At 48.1% G+C, this 14,917-nt stretch overlaps 6 protein-coding genes across 6 annotated transcripts; 4 read left to right on the top strand and 2 right to left on the bottom strand.

Moving 5' to 3' along the window:
• Window positions 1-504: 504 nt before the first annotated feature.
• Window positions 505-1,323, top strand: K444DRAFT_626370 (uncharacterized protein; the record flags this gene model as incomplete). The annotated part of the gene is made up of 2 exons (XM_024882638.1): window positions 505-569; window positions 624-1,323. 2 exons carry the CDS (start codon window positions 505-507, stop codon window positions 1,321-1,323), a joined length of 765 nt encoding a protein of 254 aa, XP_024740786.1.
• Window positions 1,324-3,110: 1,787 nt separating this feature from the next.
• Window positions 3,111-4,091, top strand: K444DRAFT_522002 (D-aminoacid aminotransferase-like PLP-dependent enzyme; the record flags this gene model as incomplete). The annotated part of the gene is made up of 1 exon (XM_024874170.1): window positions 3,111-4,091. One exon carries the CDS (start codon window positions 3,111-3,113, stop codon window positions 4,089-4,091), a length of 981 nt encoding a protein of 326 aa, XP_024740785.1.
• Window positions 4,092-4,370: 279 nt separating this feature from the next.
• On the bottom strand, window positions 4,371-5,775 carry K444DRAFT_626368 (WD40 repeat-like protein; the record flags this gene model as incomplete). The annotated part of the gene is made up of 4 exons (XM_024882637.1): window positions 4,371-4,703; window positions 4,744-5,165; window positions 5,232-5,658; window positions 5,692-5,775. 4 exons carry the CDS (start codon window positions 5,773-5,775, stop codon window positions 4,371-4,373), a joined length of 1,266 nt encoding a protein of 421 aa, XP_024740784.1.
• Window positions 5,776-6,109: 334 nt separating this feature from the next.
• Window positions 6,110-7,221, top strand: K444DRAFT_609475 (uncharacterized protein). The gene is made up of 3 exons (XM_024879582.1): window positions 6,110-6,339; window positions 6,392-6,823; window positions 6,936-7,221. The coding sequence occupies exons 1-2, from the start codon at window positions 6,184-6,186 to the stop codon at window positions 6,728-6,730; spliced, it is 495 nt and encodes a 164-aa protein (XP_024740783.1). The 5' UTR covers window positions 6,110-6,183; the 3' UTR covers window positions 6,731-6,823; window positions 6,936-7,221.
• Window positions 7,222-7,647: 426 nt separating this feature from the next.
• On the bottom strand, window positions 7,648-11,507 carry K444DRAFT_626367 (uncharacterized protein; the record flags this gene model as incomplete). The annotated part of the gene is made up of 2 exons (XM_024882636.1): window positions 7,648-10,763; window positions 11,342-11,507. 2 exons carry the CDS (start codon window positions 11,505-11,507, stop codon window positions 7,648-7,650), a joined length of 3,282 nt encoding a protein of 1,093 aa, XP_024740782.1.
• A 1,909-nt stretch (window positions 11,508-13,416) lies between these two features.
• On the top strand, window positions 13,417-14,826 carry K444DRAFT_626366 (uncharacterized protein; the record flags this gene model as incomplete). The annotated part of the gene is made up of 3 exons (XM_024882635.1): window positions 13,417-13,608; window positions 13,664-14,491; window positions 14,545-14,826. 3 exons carry the CDS (start codon window positions 13,417-13,419, stop codon window positions 14,824-14,826), a joined length of 1,302 nt encoding a protein of 433 aa, XP_024740781.1.
• Window positions 14,827-14,917: the final 91 nt, after the last annotated feature.

Genomic DNA, 14,917 nt, shown 5'->3' with positions numbered 1-14,917 from the left:
GGTTCTTCAGATTTATGTGCAGCGTTCTACCGTGGCCGAGTCAATTTCGTACCCGATATCACATCTGGGAACTCACCCCAGTTCGAATCGCTATCTTTGCTACCAGACCACTTCGAATTCGAGAGTCATGTACTTCAAAGTCGGGTGGCTATCAGATTTTTGAAATGATGGAGAACCACCCCGCAGTGATGACACTCTTGCAAATCCACAATTTCATTGGATACCGCTACTTGTGAATAGGCCATTGAGTTTAACTTACGAGATAGTGAGAGGATGTGGATTGAGTACATATGAGTCAGGACATGCTACCAGATCCTAGAACTTCTAACTGTACACGAGCAATGACAGCGTATATTCACACAACCAGAAACCAATTACCGAAGCTTCTCGAATAATGAATAACCCGTATCATCTCCCCTCTTGTTATACACTTAAGCACAATCTTTAAGAGTTTGATCTTCCAAAAATCTTTAATATTATCTCTCGTCTACAGAACCAGCAATCATGGCCGATGCTTCAGACATCCAGAGCATCGTCTCCACAGCTTCTTCACTTCCTCATTTTGATGCGTAAGTTCTTCCCATAGTCAACAGTTCCGGAAAAGAATACTCATCCATCTGTAGGAAGTACGGCACTGAGATGGTCGACATCATCGTCGGCCCCGATCAAATACTCTACCGAGTGCACAAAGACAGACTGTGCACTCAGGTTCCTTACTTCGCTAACCTCCTCAAAAAGCCTATGACATCCTCGGATAACACCGAAGATTCTCAAGCAGCTCAGGACGAGCTCCCAACCCTCTCTTTTCCCCAGGAGCAACCTGACTCGTTCAACATCTTTCTCACTTGGGTCTACGAAGGCACTTTACCCACGCTGAAACGCAACAAAGACGTGACCAAACACAGAGGTTGGAATTGGGATCCCTTCGAAGCGTACCTCCTAGCCCAACATCTCAACCTGCCTCTGCTTCAAGACCTCATCATGGAAGCTTTACGCTCCGGACAAACCGCGACAGGAATGCTGCACTCCCTCGAAACCGTCAAAACGGTGTTTCCCAGGGTCAATAATCACAGCGCTATGCAACGCTACCTAGGCCATTCACTCCTCAAAGCAATCCTCTCTGCCGACACTAACAAATTAGAGGCATTGTACCCTACTAAAGAGATATGGAAACTTCTGGACAGCGATTCGGCTCTACTTATGTTGATTCTCCGTTACTTGAGGGGAATGGAGGGAAAGGCGATGGGGGAGCCACGGTTCGTGAAGGGATGCACCTATCATGACCATGATAAGAGCACCATGTGTCCGAATGATAATAAATAAGACCCTGTGAATATCACTCTATGCGGTGAAGGAGGGGTGAGCAATGGCGAAAGAAAGTGCAGAGAAAACGAAGAGAACTCATGCAATGTAGCTTGGTAGGGCCTGGCTTGCGGCAAAGCACGTTTCGGAATCCCAATACTCTTTATAATATAACGCTGAATTTTAACAGCGCCGCCATATGGCTAGAATGTGTGACTTGCATGCTTGGGCGATTGTGAGGGAGACCAAATTGGTACAGGTGAGGCAAGACTTGCAATCCAGAATATCCGGTCATGTGCGACGTGGGTCGGTTTCAGGGGCTTTAGCGATCGACTGCCTATTTGTTTAGCGACCAACCCCTGCAACCGCCCCTGAAATAGTGTCGAATGCTTATCTCAGCATACGGCGCAGCATGCTAACCTCATGTATCCAATTTCAGCAACTTCACGCATCATCCATATCTCTCTCTCATTTCCTTTTCCTCAGTAAATAGATTCATTAGCGATTCCCGCATCCATATATCCCTGCTACGATGGATGAACGTCAGACAACCTACAGCATCTCGGCAATGACACATGAATCCTTCGAGTATTCCCAGGGCTATGCAATTCCGTGCCAGTGCCCAAATCAGATTGAGCCATAGAGCTACGCGGACGTAAGATCTCACAAGCACGTCTTCCACAGCCTCGCGAGATATAAGGAATAGGTATAGCAACCCCCCCTTCTGAATCTTCCATCCGTCGGCTTCTCTTTTTCTTTGTTGCTATTAAATCTAAGTACCGTTGAAACACAACGGTACTTCCGACCAAGCCGAACACAAACCCAAAGATGCCTAGAGGCCACAGTCCAGTTCGAAAGCAAGTATCCTTCTTCCCTATTCCTATCCCGAACTTCTAGGACTCTTCCCACAGTTGTATCAATATCAATTTATCTTGAAGTGCAGTCGGATAGCCAAACTGACCTTTCGAAAGCCCCGGTCACTGTGAGATATTACACCCTGAAGACTCTAGCGGTAGCTCAGGCGACGCTGGATGCTGTGGGTACTCTCTATCTGCTAAAATCAGACTTCCGAGGTACATGAGCTATGCTGATTTGCGGGAGGTCCCGGTTGGGAAGGGCAGTCTCGTGGCATTTTGAAACATAGACGGGTGGCTTAAATGCGCCGGAAACTCTTCAGTATTTACAGTCATCGATTTAATTGTCGAGTCACTTCGCAAATTGGTTGCTCAATTATTTTTGAATATCAAGTTTCGTTCACAATGGTTGCGGTTCTAACGAGATATTTTCTTGGATTTATTGGTACCTAGAGAAAATAAATCAAACGGCCGTGGTAGAAGTGAAGGACAGCCTTGCGATATTGCGGCTGCTACTACCCCTGAATCTCGCGATAAATTAGCGAGCGGCTCGCCCTTGAAACCAATTCCGAAGTCTCGCTTGTCAAATCGAACAAAGGAGCTGGAGCTGGAATATCCTTAGCAAGTGCGATTTCTGGAAGCTGTATCCGAAGTGTGTTTATTTCTTTGCTGTTGCAGGCAACGCATTCCACCTCGGTTGCCAATTCAGGTCAAAATCAAGGAATTGCCACTTTAGGAAGGCGAGGAATTTGAAGGTGGGGTGGCCATCATAGACCAGCCTGGCTAGCTGGGTGGTGGCGGACCCGCACGAGATAAACTTCATATAAATATACCGGCGACTTTTTCGATTAGCAATTCTCTTGAAAGATAATTCCAGTTTAAGAAACATCTTCCTTCCCATGCTCGAAGCTATCACGTCTCTCAGACAAACTCGTACGACACAAGACACTGGAGATGGCCACCATGGAGAAGGTCTTCGCAGACTACAACGCGAGAAAAGCAATCATAGATGCAAGCGCCAACCCCTTCGCCCAAGGCGTCGCCTGGGTAGCAGGGGAACTCGTCCCCCTCCACGAAGCCCGCATCCCGCTCATGGACCAAGGCTTCCTTCACAGCGACCTAACCTACGACGTGCCCTCCGTCTGGGACGGGCGTTTCTTCCGTCTAGACGACCACCTCGAGCGTCTAGCCCTCAGCTGCACAAAGATCCGCCTGCACCTCCCCCTCCCGAAAGACGAAATCAAGAAAATCCTGCTCGACATGGTAGCTAAGAGCGGCATCAAAGACGCTTTCGTTGAGCTAATCGTCACGCGTGGTTTCAATGGCGTCAGGGAGTCGAAGCCAGAAGATATAGTGCCGAATTTGTATATGTTCATCATGCCTTATATCTGGGTTATGGAACCTGAAATGCAACTTGCCGGGAACGGGAGCGCAATTATTGCGCGAACTGTGCGAAGGATTCCGCCTGGGAGTTTCGATCCGACGGTCAAGAATTTGCAGTGGGGAGATTTGACGAGAGCCATGTTTGAGGCACAAGATAGGGGCGCTTCTTATCCTTTTCTTACGGATGGAGATGCGCATTTGACTGAAGGTTCGGGCTTCAATGTCTGTATTATCAAGGATGGGGTCGTTTATACTCCTGACCGGGGTGTTTTGGAGGGTATTACGAGGAAGAGTGTTATTGATGTTGCGAACGAAAATGGGATTGAAGTTCGCGTGGAGGTTGTACCTGTGGAGATGGTGTACAAGGCTGATGAGATTTTCATGTGTACGACGGCGGGAGGCATCATGCCTATCACGAGCCTTGATGGTGAGCCGGTGAAGGATGGTAAGATTGGCCCTATCACAAAGAAGATCTGGGATGGGTATTGGGCAATGCATTTTGATCCAGTTTACACAATCAAGGTTGATTATGCTGTACAAAGTAAGTTGTAAGCAAGTTGGATGGAGAAATGCATGCACAGCTCTTCAGGCTTTGATGGGTGAAGAAGAATAAGTTCATTATTACACAGCGGGGAATACAATCAGGACTGGAAATGAAAACAAAACGGTGCTCAGGAGGCATTGTCCTTCGTCATAGGCACATCTCAAATCCTCACTGCATCTCCATCCATGCTGGCATAGAAGATGGTTCCCCCCTCTGGTCCTCCCAAACAGTCATGTGGTAACCGCCACTTACCAACCGATTCTCAGGCTCACCCCTCCTTCTCTTCTTCACTTGTCCTTTCTGGCGTGGTTTCTGAATGATATCCTCTCTTCCTCGTTGTCCCCAGAGTCACCATTGAATGGCGGGTCAATATTTGGCCTTGCAAATCTCCACTTCTCCCACTTCTCTAGGTCATACGTTTCAATTCCACCGTCACCCGCAGTAAGCACCACAACCTTCCTTCCCCCATCCAAAAACTTGACCCCATAGAATTCCAGATAGCTCTTCATCATCGATTTGTACTCCAGTGCCACCTTGCAAGCATCTAAGCTCGAAATCCGCTCCTGTAGAACCTTTTCTTTCTCGACATCATACAGAATGAACCTCCCCGGCTTTGAACTCTGCCCTTTGCCTATAGCCAATATGTTACTATTAGCCGACCAGTCGAGGGCTCAAATCTAGCTTGAGCCATAGCGTAGCGCCGTCATCCAGGGAGTAGACATAGAACGTTCCATCGCCACACGTCCCCGCGAACCGCTTTGAACCGGACGAAAAACCCCCAGTCCAGTTCTGGCCATTGGTATCGAATTTGTACTTCTGATGTCCACACCTTGCATCCCAGATACGGGTCGTTTGGTCCCATGCCACGGTGGCGGTCATTGTTTCGTCTGGGTTGTAACCCGTCCACATCACCGCATCTGTGTGTCCAATCAGTGCGAGCACGTCTTCGTGAGTTGCCATCGAGTAGATTTTGACATCCCACCTGTCGGCATCGTTGGACCGTGGTGGCTTGCCAGGCATGTAGATCAAGAAGTTGCCAGATGGACTGCATAGCTCCGACTGGCAAGAGAAGGAGAGCCTCCCTTTGATGGTTCGTAGATTTGCAACAGCGTGGATCTTGATAATACGCGAGATAATGCGCTAGATACTTTCGGTGAGGCTCTTCTCCTCCTCGGCGGAGAGCTCAAGTCGGGGTTGAACCATCAGCAGATTATCGGCAACGTTGTCTGTGGCTTGGCTTGCAATGCTCGGGATGATACTCGATGTCATCAAAGGATTCGCCTGTTCCTTCTTGAGATCCCAGATTATGATTGTAGCCTCTGCGGGAGTTGAACCTCTATAGTAATTCTGCGCAGAGGATACCAAGACTTTGGGTTTGCCGGGCTGAAAGGCATGAGCATCGACTCTGGATACATGCCCCTTGCAGGCGGACATGTCGGTGAAGTTGACAGTGTCGTAGACATGGATATTGTCAGCGACTGATATTACAATGAGAGTTCCATCGGAATTGACGGAGGCACTCTCCGGGGCACTCTCCGGGGCTGTGGGGAATGGGAGCTTGTGTAACTCGCTATCCTAAGTGCGAAAGCCATCAGAACCGTACTTCACCTCCTCGCCTGAAGGTTCAGTGAAGTCTTTCTCGATGGCGTAATGCAAATCTTTGTTGGATCGTTCGCTGGAATAAGAGGGCATCCTGAATGAGGTTCGGACGAATTGAAGATGGATAAATAATGCTTGAGAAAGTGTTGTGCATGTTTGTGCATTCATCAGCTAAGAACAGTTATACTGTTGCCTAGGGTTGAAGCCGGAAGCCTACAGTTGAAAAGGGGAAGGCTCTGTTAACCGATTGGCACTTGGTTTTAGCCGACTGTGCCTCCCCCGCTGTCCCCTATACAGTAACGGTGTACGTGCTTGGGAAGGAACGTGAAATGCGAGGTGACCAATCACATGAAAGGCACAATTTGACCTCTCATCCCCCCCCACTTTTGAAGCCTAGGACAAGAGGTACTTCTCGACGTTTCAAATGCACGTTTCTTGTCCTTCAAGTACATCGCATGCTGAACTGTTCTTCGATAACTCTTCAGGCTGTTAAACGGATAGATGTCTTCACCACTGAAGCCTGTGATGCGTTTCGCTCTCTTTGCGAAGAGGCGCGAAGATTTGACTCCCGAGCAATTCTACGAGCACTGGGAGAGAGTACATGCACCTCTCACACCGCCGTGGCTTGTGAAGCACAAAGTCCTTGGTTACTCACAGGTACTCCCCCATAGCCCAGGACGAAGTCGTCCCTCAATTTCATGAGATACAGATCCACACAGCACGCTCCGGCGACGAACCTAGCAAGGATGGTGCCTGGCCTCTTCCTTTCGTATGCGACGGGATTGCCGAGTTCGACGTCGACGATATGGCAGCATTCAGTAACGCATTCGCGGATCCGTATTACATCAATGTGATCAAGGTGGATGAAGCGAACTTTCTTGATACCAGTGCGAAGCTAATTAGGAGTGGAGGAGTGTTGAGAAAAATCGTGGATGGTGGGAATGCCGCTCTTGGTACGGAGGAGAGTTTCAGCAAGGCGGTAGAGGAAATGAAGAGGTTTACGGAAGAGTGGAATGCTAGGGAGAAAGGAGAGACAAAAAGGGACTAAGCTAAATTTGGTCTAAAATCATAAATGCGAGTGGTATGTGGGCAATTTTTGGTGGGGTGAAGCATGCGCGTGCCGAGTCATAAGTCATAAGTCGTAAGTGAAAAGTTCGCTGGCACATTACGTCCTTACGCTTTCCGTATAAGCTGGATTATTTTATTTTTACAGCGCACTAGCCCTGTAACCATCGCTAAAAGAAGAAAAAAAGGGACCACTGTTGTTGATTATCGACCATTAGCGCGATTATCTATCGATCGATTATCGACTCTATCGAGCCTATCGGAGCCCACACTGCTAACGACCAAGTTTGTTGAAGGTTGACTCTACTTCCTCAAGAGGTTTTGCTTTGTCTTGGCCGATCCCAAGACTCTAGCAATGAATATACGGCCTAAAATTTACCTATTCACGCCGAATTTGTTTGTTTACTTCATTAGTGGCGAGATGACTGGGAGATGACGTGACTCTTAACCAGAAGCTTCGTTAAATTTATCTCCTGCGAAACAAGACCTGAATGATTTGGAAGTAGCAATTCCTTCAGATACTGTAACCTAGTCACTAATGAACCCAAGATCCTGTGGATCGTGTAGAGACTTTTTAGTTCTTTGCAGATACCATCTAGCTAATTAACCATTCGCTGGTCGAACATAATGAGGAGTTGCTGTGTCAATCTGACAACAGAGGAAAGGGAAAAAAACCAGCAAGAAACCGACCCCAACTCCAGCTCCCTCCCACTCCTCGTTTTTCACCAAGAGCCCACCAATATGGTAATTACTCCACGTTATGCTTAACGCCTCCAACCTGGACAACAAATAAAGGAAAACAAATGCCACCGCCTGGAAAGCGCCAAAAGAAAAGAAAACCAACAACTCTAAACTCTACAACATATAGCCGACATCTCCTCTCCGCCGTGACCCACCCACTCAAAGATAAAGACTGCTGCTCCCTACCGCAGCCCCGAATTGCCCTTGTGCTGCTCCAGTCACCATAAACTCCCAAAGCCAGCTCTTGAACCCAGTAGATGCTTCAGGAGGGGTGACATGCTCGTAACCAGGGCCATCAAATAGTGGCAGTTGGCTGACCAGGCTGTCCAGAATTGGAACAGTCAAGGAGAAGGCAGGGGTGGAGTTGCTGCTGCCATTTTCAAGGCATACGAGGATCGGCACACGATCCGGCGAAGAAAAAGGCATCGAGAAGTGAGGCCGCTCGGAAATATGACATGTATGTGGCGGGCGTTGTTCGGAAGGAGGATTTTGCTTGAAAATTGTACAACAGAGCATACCAGCCAGGAGGAGGAAAATGACGAGCAAATCGACGAGTATCAACTTCCAAGGGAATGTCCCAGATACACCGGAACATTCGGTTTCGATGTCACCGACTGGGTTGGGACATTGGGATGCTTCAATGTCACCGACTGGACTGGGACATTGAACTTCGGTATTATCGACTTGTAAGCCAACCTCGCAACCGCCATTGTGCCAAGTATCGGCGAACATTGAACACCGCTCAGCGGCTTGAATGTCGCCATAAATGCGAGGATCCTCGAAGATAGTGGAACCATCATCGTAAGTCTCATTATCCCAACTACTTGTGGATGATTCAGCCATGGTGACCGCATCAACTCCTGACTCGACTCTGTTAAGCCATTGTTCTCTCTGCTCGAGAGCCTTTTCTGCCTTCGTCAAAGCTTGTTCTCTGAGCTTCAATTTCATGTTCTCATCTCTCTTCTCTTGCCTCAAACCATCGACGGTGGCCTCCAGCTTTCTCACTTTGGCCTTAAGTCTCTTGCTTTGCTGGTTGTGGTCATCCTCCAATCGATCAATCTCATTCTTCAGCTCACAATTCTCGGAAAAGCTTGCGTCTAGCTTCTCCCACATGGCGACAAAACATTTGGTCGGATCAGAAAGGAATTCTTCAATGGTCTGATATTGTGTGGTTTCCAAGTCTGACACTGCAGAATGGCCCTTGTCTTGGCCAAGTAATTTTGCATTGTGGTCCAATGAGAGCTGGGTCAAGCGGCGCAACCGCTGGGTGTAGACTTCCTCTGGTTCGTCACGCCCTCTACGCGGACCGGGCGGGGGTGTGTTAGGCCGAGCAAACTTGGGTTTGTTTGCTCGGCGGATAAGCGGTTGAGGGTGCCCGTTCTTGATCTCCAACTCTTGGTGCTGTTCGTTGTTCGGTCTAGAGCCCGTAGGATCGGAATTGTCGAGATGTCCGCTCTCCAATCCAACAAAATCCTCAGCAGTGTTCTTCTGAGGGTTTGCATTGTGCAGAACCGCTTCTGTATTTCCGAAGCCTCCGGTCTTCTTGTCTCTCAAAGCCATCTGGAGCTGTTCTTCAAGACTGGCCCTCTTCTCTTCCAAATTCTTGTTCTCATATTCGAGATCTCCAAGTTTTGTCTTCAGGTCGGCAATTGTCGTCTCAAACCTAGAATTCTTCTTATGTTCATGGCCAATCGCATAGTTCGCAGCCCGGATTTCTGACTCAAGATCCCCCTTGTTCTTCAACTTCTCATTCAGATCCTCGATCTCCGATCGGTGCTCTTCAAGATCTGCATTTATGCCATCGATCCTGTTCACAAGCTCGGCGTTCTTTGTTCGTTCTCTCTCTGTAGCAGCATCGGCTTCCCGTAGCTTTGTTTCGAGATCCTTGTTCTCCGTAAGCTTCTGTTTTAGGTCTTTGATATCGGATGCTCTGTTTGTAAGATCAATCCTGAGGCTTCTGACGGTAAGACCGAGCTCGGAGGCATTGCTCCGTTCAGTACTGGCACATTCTTGGGCACCCTTGAGCTTGATTTCCAGTTCTTCGATCTTGGCGTTGAACTCTTGGGCTGGAGGATGTGGCTTTGTGAGATGTGAATTTGGGGATGAGAGTTCAGCTTGGAGACTCTGGATATGTTGCTGATACTCGGCATTGAGTTGAGCAATGTTCGATTGGTGTGTATAGTTCAAGATTTGGATGGTGTGTTCCGGATGACTCATAACCTTCTTCTGATGGATGATTTCCCTCATCATCAGAGCAATGAGCCTCTCTTGACGTTGGGTGTGCGTCTTGGTCCCAATCTTCTTGCAGACCATAAAGTTGTGGACAACCCCCATCTGGCGACGCGTCTCCTTGATTGCTGGTCTACCGATCAAGGAGCTCAAACGCAATGTTTCGCGCTTTTCGAGGCGTAGAGATTCTTGCAAAGCTGACGCACTTGCCTCTAAAGTTGATCCACGTTTCTTCTCGGCCAGGACTTCTTTGCCTAGTTTAATAATTTGTCGCTCCAGTTCCTTCACCTTCTGTTGGAATTTCTCCTTTTCGTTTTCTACAATCAGACCTTGGCTGCGCAAGTGATTGTTTTCTCTGGTCATTCTATTCAACTGCTTGGTATGCTCCTCCTCCTTTTTCAGAGCCCTTGCCGCCAAAGCTTGTTCTCTTGCCTTCTGCGTAGCCAGGGAAATAGTCGCTGGCGGTTGCATGGCAGCCAGTTGTAGGTCTTGGGCTTGGGTGGTCGGTTGGCTCGTAGTTGGCAAAGATGTTGGCGTTGGCGATGGATTGGTCAAGGAGGAGCTGTGAGAAGAAGAGAGCGAATAATGCGAAGGCGTCACTGGGTTTGCCGAGTAGTTAGGCGTGTTGGCATAAATTAAGGTGCCGCGGGCTTGGGCGGGGTTGTAGATCGGTGCGGGCGCTGGGTAGCGGGCAGGGAGGGGAGCAGTCGGAGATTGCATGCCATGCTGAGAGCCTTGGCTTGGGCAAATCGATGGAAGAGTTGTACTTGCTACGATGTGACCTGGGACGCCGGTGTACTGATTTGCGTTTGGAAGCATGCCTATACTGAAAGGAGGGCTAGGATTGCCAGGGACGCCGTGAATGGGGTGTGGATTAGGCTTCGAAAGATCGACGTCATGCATGACCGTGGTGGGGGTCGTACAGATCTCCTCTAAGAGGTTATCGATCCCGAGAGACTGACTAAGAGGGGAGCTGGCAGAAGACTGATCGGATGCGGCGGGTGGAGTGCTCGCCATCGCGCCGCCGGCTGGTCGATGAATACGAGCTGTGTGTGTCTAGGATGTTGGAGGTTGGAGGTTGGAAGAAAAGCTTGGTTGCCAGAAGGGGATTTTGAGGAGATTCCGACAGATGATGGAGGATGCTCTGGCAGTGGACCTTGTATCGCGTTGCTAAAAAATAAAATAAAAAAATATGCGCGGCGCGGCAACGAGGTTGGCCGGAATCGGGAATACTCCACCACCGACCGATCTTGAGCTGCAAAGAATTTTCTCGGGTGAATATTTTGCAAGCAAATGGCAAGTGAATTCAACGAAATGAAATAAGTTGAAACGGGAGGGTTTTCTATCAAAGAGGGCCGGTCACGTGCTGTATTATTAGGTAAGGTCGACAAGTGATAAAAGGGGTTCGCTTAAACTTCACCCCTGTCACACGTCACTCAAAGTGAGGACATCCCATAACGTCATGACAATGTTTCTACAGCTCAATAGCAAAATATGTGCACATTATTTACGACGATCCTCGATGTTTTGCCTTACCTTAGTAGCATTGGAAGCACTTGGCAGAACGAAAAAAGAATAGTTCCCAGTGCTATCCGAGAGAGAGCGAGAACAATCCCAAACATACCTTGGAAGACAAAGCCCGCAAGCCCACTGACCCTAACAACAAAGCCACCGAAAACCCCAGCCCAGAACAAAATATCAATAATTCGGGGTTTCCCTTCAGGAAGCGTCAGTCCTCCGGGTCTCCCGTCGCGTTCTCTACCAAGGTAGAACTTTCTCTGTGGAGCCATCAGATTCCAAAGCTCCCACAAGTACTCAGTGTGACTCTATGTTGAAATCAAGGCCTTCTGCTGCCCCATGGCAGAGAGTAGGAGCTCAGGAAGCGGGTGGGGCGGGGGGTTACGACGCCGAAGAGGCTTGATGGGTGTGCGATGATTGACTAGCCCCTCCTTGAAGTTCTGCGTTCTCAATCTCACACTCTTTGTGTTCCTCTAACGACATAGCTCGCTTTCTATCTTCGGATTGATAGAATTCCTTCTGATCGCGAACTCAACCCTGTGAGCTGCTAACTGCTTCGGCGTCCAGAAATCCTCTGAAGCTTTTTGTCGAAGCTCATATCCGCGGTTCCATTGTGGCTCGTCATCCTCGGATAATTCCGACTTGTCTTCAACGTCCTCAACTGCTCTCTCTAAGAATACTTCTTAGTTGCTAGAAGTCTGCTGTTCGTGGATTTCTGCCTCGTCGCTTGATTCGTGGTCTCGAAAGCCATCTCCCTTGTCCAACCCGTTCGCCTCTTCTGTGACCTCAAAGTATGTATTTTCCATCCTACCCGTGATCTTATGCGTAATATATCCCATGGAAGATTCTCCTGGCAGATATTTGGAAAGAGAAAGATATCGTTCAGTGCATGGTTCGCGTGGGAGTTACGACCTGCAAGAAACTTGAGAATATGTACGCTGATTTGGGGACTAGTGGGCAGAAGTCTCTCTGCTACCGAGGGGCAAGATGATCCCGTTTTCGGATTACTTTTCGCAAGCACTGAGCTCCAACGAGGAGCAGGTAGAATTCTTGTGTAAAGGGAAAGAGCGATCACTGCCTCTGGTTGTTCAAACGAATTGGCAGCGAATATTACATAACCATCTTCAAAGGTATTAAGTTTGATTTCACAGATAGTTGTTAAAGCGATATAAAATGGAGCATAAGATTTACAATCACAGGCAGGTTCTGGCTTCAAACATGGGGTTCTTTGCTATTCATCTTATTGCCTCAATGTCGCAAATTACCGCCGAAGACCATGTTCAGAAAGCAGGGCACACTGCGACTAAGCCGATACCTACAAGCAAGATCAAGCGTTGGATGCATCCCAAGTGGCAAGTTCCTCCTGGAGATGCCAAGAGCGAAGTAGAAGACCGCGAAAGGATTCACCTATATCATTGCAGAGAGCCACGTGAAAGAACCAAAACCAATCCGAAAGAAGTAATATTACAGCCCGCTCCTCACGAAACATCTCTGCAGTCCCCGGAGTGGGCTGTAGGTATAGACTTGGTTGAAACGTTCTCGAGGGGAATTGACATAATTACCCCGGTACCGTGATGCACTCCCTCATTCCCTCCGAGTTGCATCCCAAAAACAGACTTCTCCGCTCAGCTTCCTCCAGCCGCTTCTGCAACTCAGTCAATTTCGCACGAGCTTACTCGTGCCTGCCTCGTATATTGCCACGAGTACTGTCTTTCAGAGCTCCTTCTCGTCAAGGGATGACATTGCTACAACTCGCCAAACAGAGAACAAAGGCTTAAAATAATAGCCTTGATCCATTTATTCGAGAGCAGAGGAGATTAAAATGATTGGAATATGAGAAATTGCGTGTGGGTGGAGAAGATAGATGGATTATTGTGATCAAAGACACTAAATTGTTATAGGAAAGGGTTCGAACCTATTCACCAGAACAGGAGAAAGTTTACCGGTGACGCAATATAAATTTTGTTATGTTGACAATTTTTGGTAGCATTTAAAAATACGTCGCATTGAATGATAAAGAAATACTTCGTACATTCGTGAGGTTAAATCGAGGTCTTTGATGACTTCGCCGCGATCGCCTCTCGAGACCTTTACATGGCCGAAAATCCTGGCTTCCAATTCTAGACGACAACCTAGCTAATTCCACACCCTATCTCCGATACACCGAGAAGCCCCATTGCGATGGATCCTTCAGAGACGTCAGAGGAGAAAGCTTTACGACTCGAGCGTCGTAAAGAGCAGGCCGAAAAGGAACGAAGTCAAGCAGATACCCTCAAGAATAAATCCACAGCCATGTTGTTGATGAAGGCTGCTATTTTTGAGGAACACGAGGAAGAAAGATTGAATGCTGTTAGTCTTAACAATCAATGTGTCGTAAGTCCTAACTTGTCTTCCAAAAGATTGTTTAGAATGCTCACTTCATTTTCAGTGGAAATCACCACTTGCACCGATAGAAAACGATCCGCTCGCCGCTTTGGAAGAATCAAGATTGATTAGACCGAGTTCACCCATGCCCGGCGCCGCTAATCTGTCTCTTTCCTCACTCCTTTTTGATCGCATGAATTTTGGCTGCAACAACGGAGGATCTCAAAAGAAGGCGGACGGACGTAAGGCATTCATTGCATCAAGCGAAAAGAAAAAAAAGCCAGGCCAGCTCTTCATTCAACCAAGAAAGAAAAAGGAGGTGCCAGACAAGCTATCCTTGAACCGCCCAAACGCGGGTAAAGATCAGGTACCAACGAGTCTGCCAGAGGAAGGCAAACCGGATGAGGCTAGCAACGCTGAATCATCAATCTCTTTACCCTCCTCAAATCCGGAAGCTATTCAGTCGACCGAACCAAAAAATTGTTTTCCAAATATCGACGACGCAAAGACTGGCCTAATCTCTGCAAGCCCTGTGCATCAGATTTCGAACTCCAAACCTCGAACTCGACTCATCAGTCTCTCAGAGCTTCGTGAGTTAGCTGCAAAGTCTCCTTTTGAGGTTGGCCCCTCGGACTTCAAGCCAAAATCAAAAAGTTTGTTTTCTCCCATTCCGACGGCTTCCAATGCCGTAGACTCTCAACCAGCAGCAGCAAGTCAAACTTTCATCGCCAGTTTCTCCAACCCAGAAGCTTCCACTTCGACCCCGACCTTGGACGTTGATGACTTGGAAGGTCTGATTATAGGGGATAGGGGTACAAGTTCTCGGGAATGGTGGAATGTTCCTGTTCATAAGACAAAAAATCCTTATGGGACAAATTTTGACAAAGAGAAGGTAATACTGAAACACCAGCAGCACCCAATAGCATCATACTGACTGTGTGATAGATGTCGGAGTTGATTTCAGACGTGGTAGCTGAAGGCCCTCCCCCTGCCTGGTCTCATTTCTCTACGCCAAGAGAACCAGTAAAGCAACGAGTCACCCGGGACTTTTCTACGAATACCAAGGATACAAAAGATGCTGGAGTCCTTCGTACTTCCCTGTCCGAGGTTTCTGATTATGGCAGCCACCTTGAAATCGCCGGCTTCTGCTCTCCGATCACGAAGAATTCAGATACCTCTACCAATGGAGATCGGGCTGATTCTTTGAATCTCGGTCCAAGTCAATAATCCCGAACTCCCAACACCCAAAAATCTCTCTTCTCGAAGCCCTCGACTCTCAGGAAAAGGTATGTGTTCCCCTCACGTACGCAGAATATCA

Source organism: Hyaloscypha bicolor (genome assembly GCF_002865645.1).
Source record: "Hyaloscypha bicolor E unplaced genomic scaffold K444scaffold_47, whole genome shotgun sequence".
NCBI lineage: Eukaryota > Fungi > Ascomycota > Leotiomycetes > Helotiales > Hyaloscyphaceae > Hyaloscypha > Hyaloscypha bicolor.
This window is presented reverse-complemented; position numbering and strand designations above follow the sequence as displayed.

Excerpts from the sequence above, each read along its gene's own strand:
- K444DRAFT_609475 (XM_024879582.1), top strand. The coding sequence starts at position 6,184 with ATGTCTTCACCACTGAAGCCTGTGATGCGTTTCGCTCTCTTTGCGAAG. Across the intron at positions 6,340-6,391 it reads AAGTCCTTGGTTACTCACAG|ATCCACACAGCACGCTCCGG; the intron begins GTACTCCCCCAT and ends CATGAGATACAG.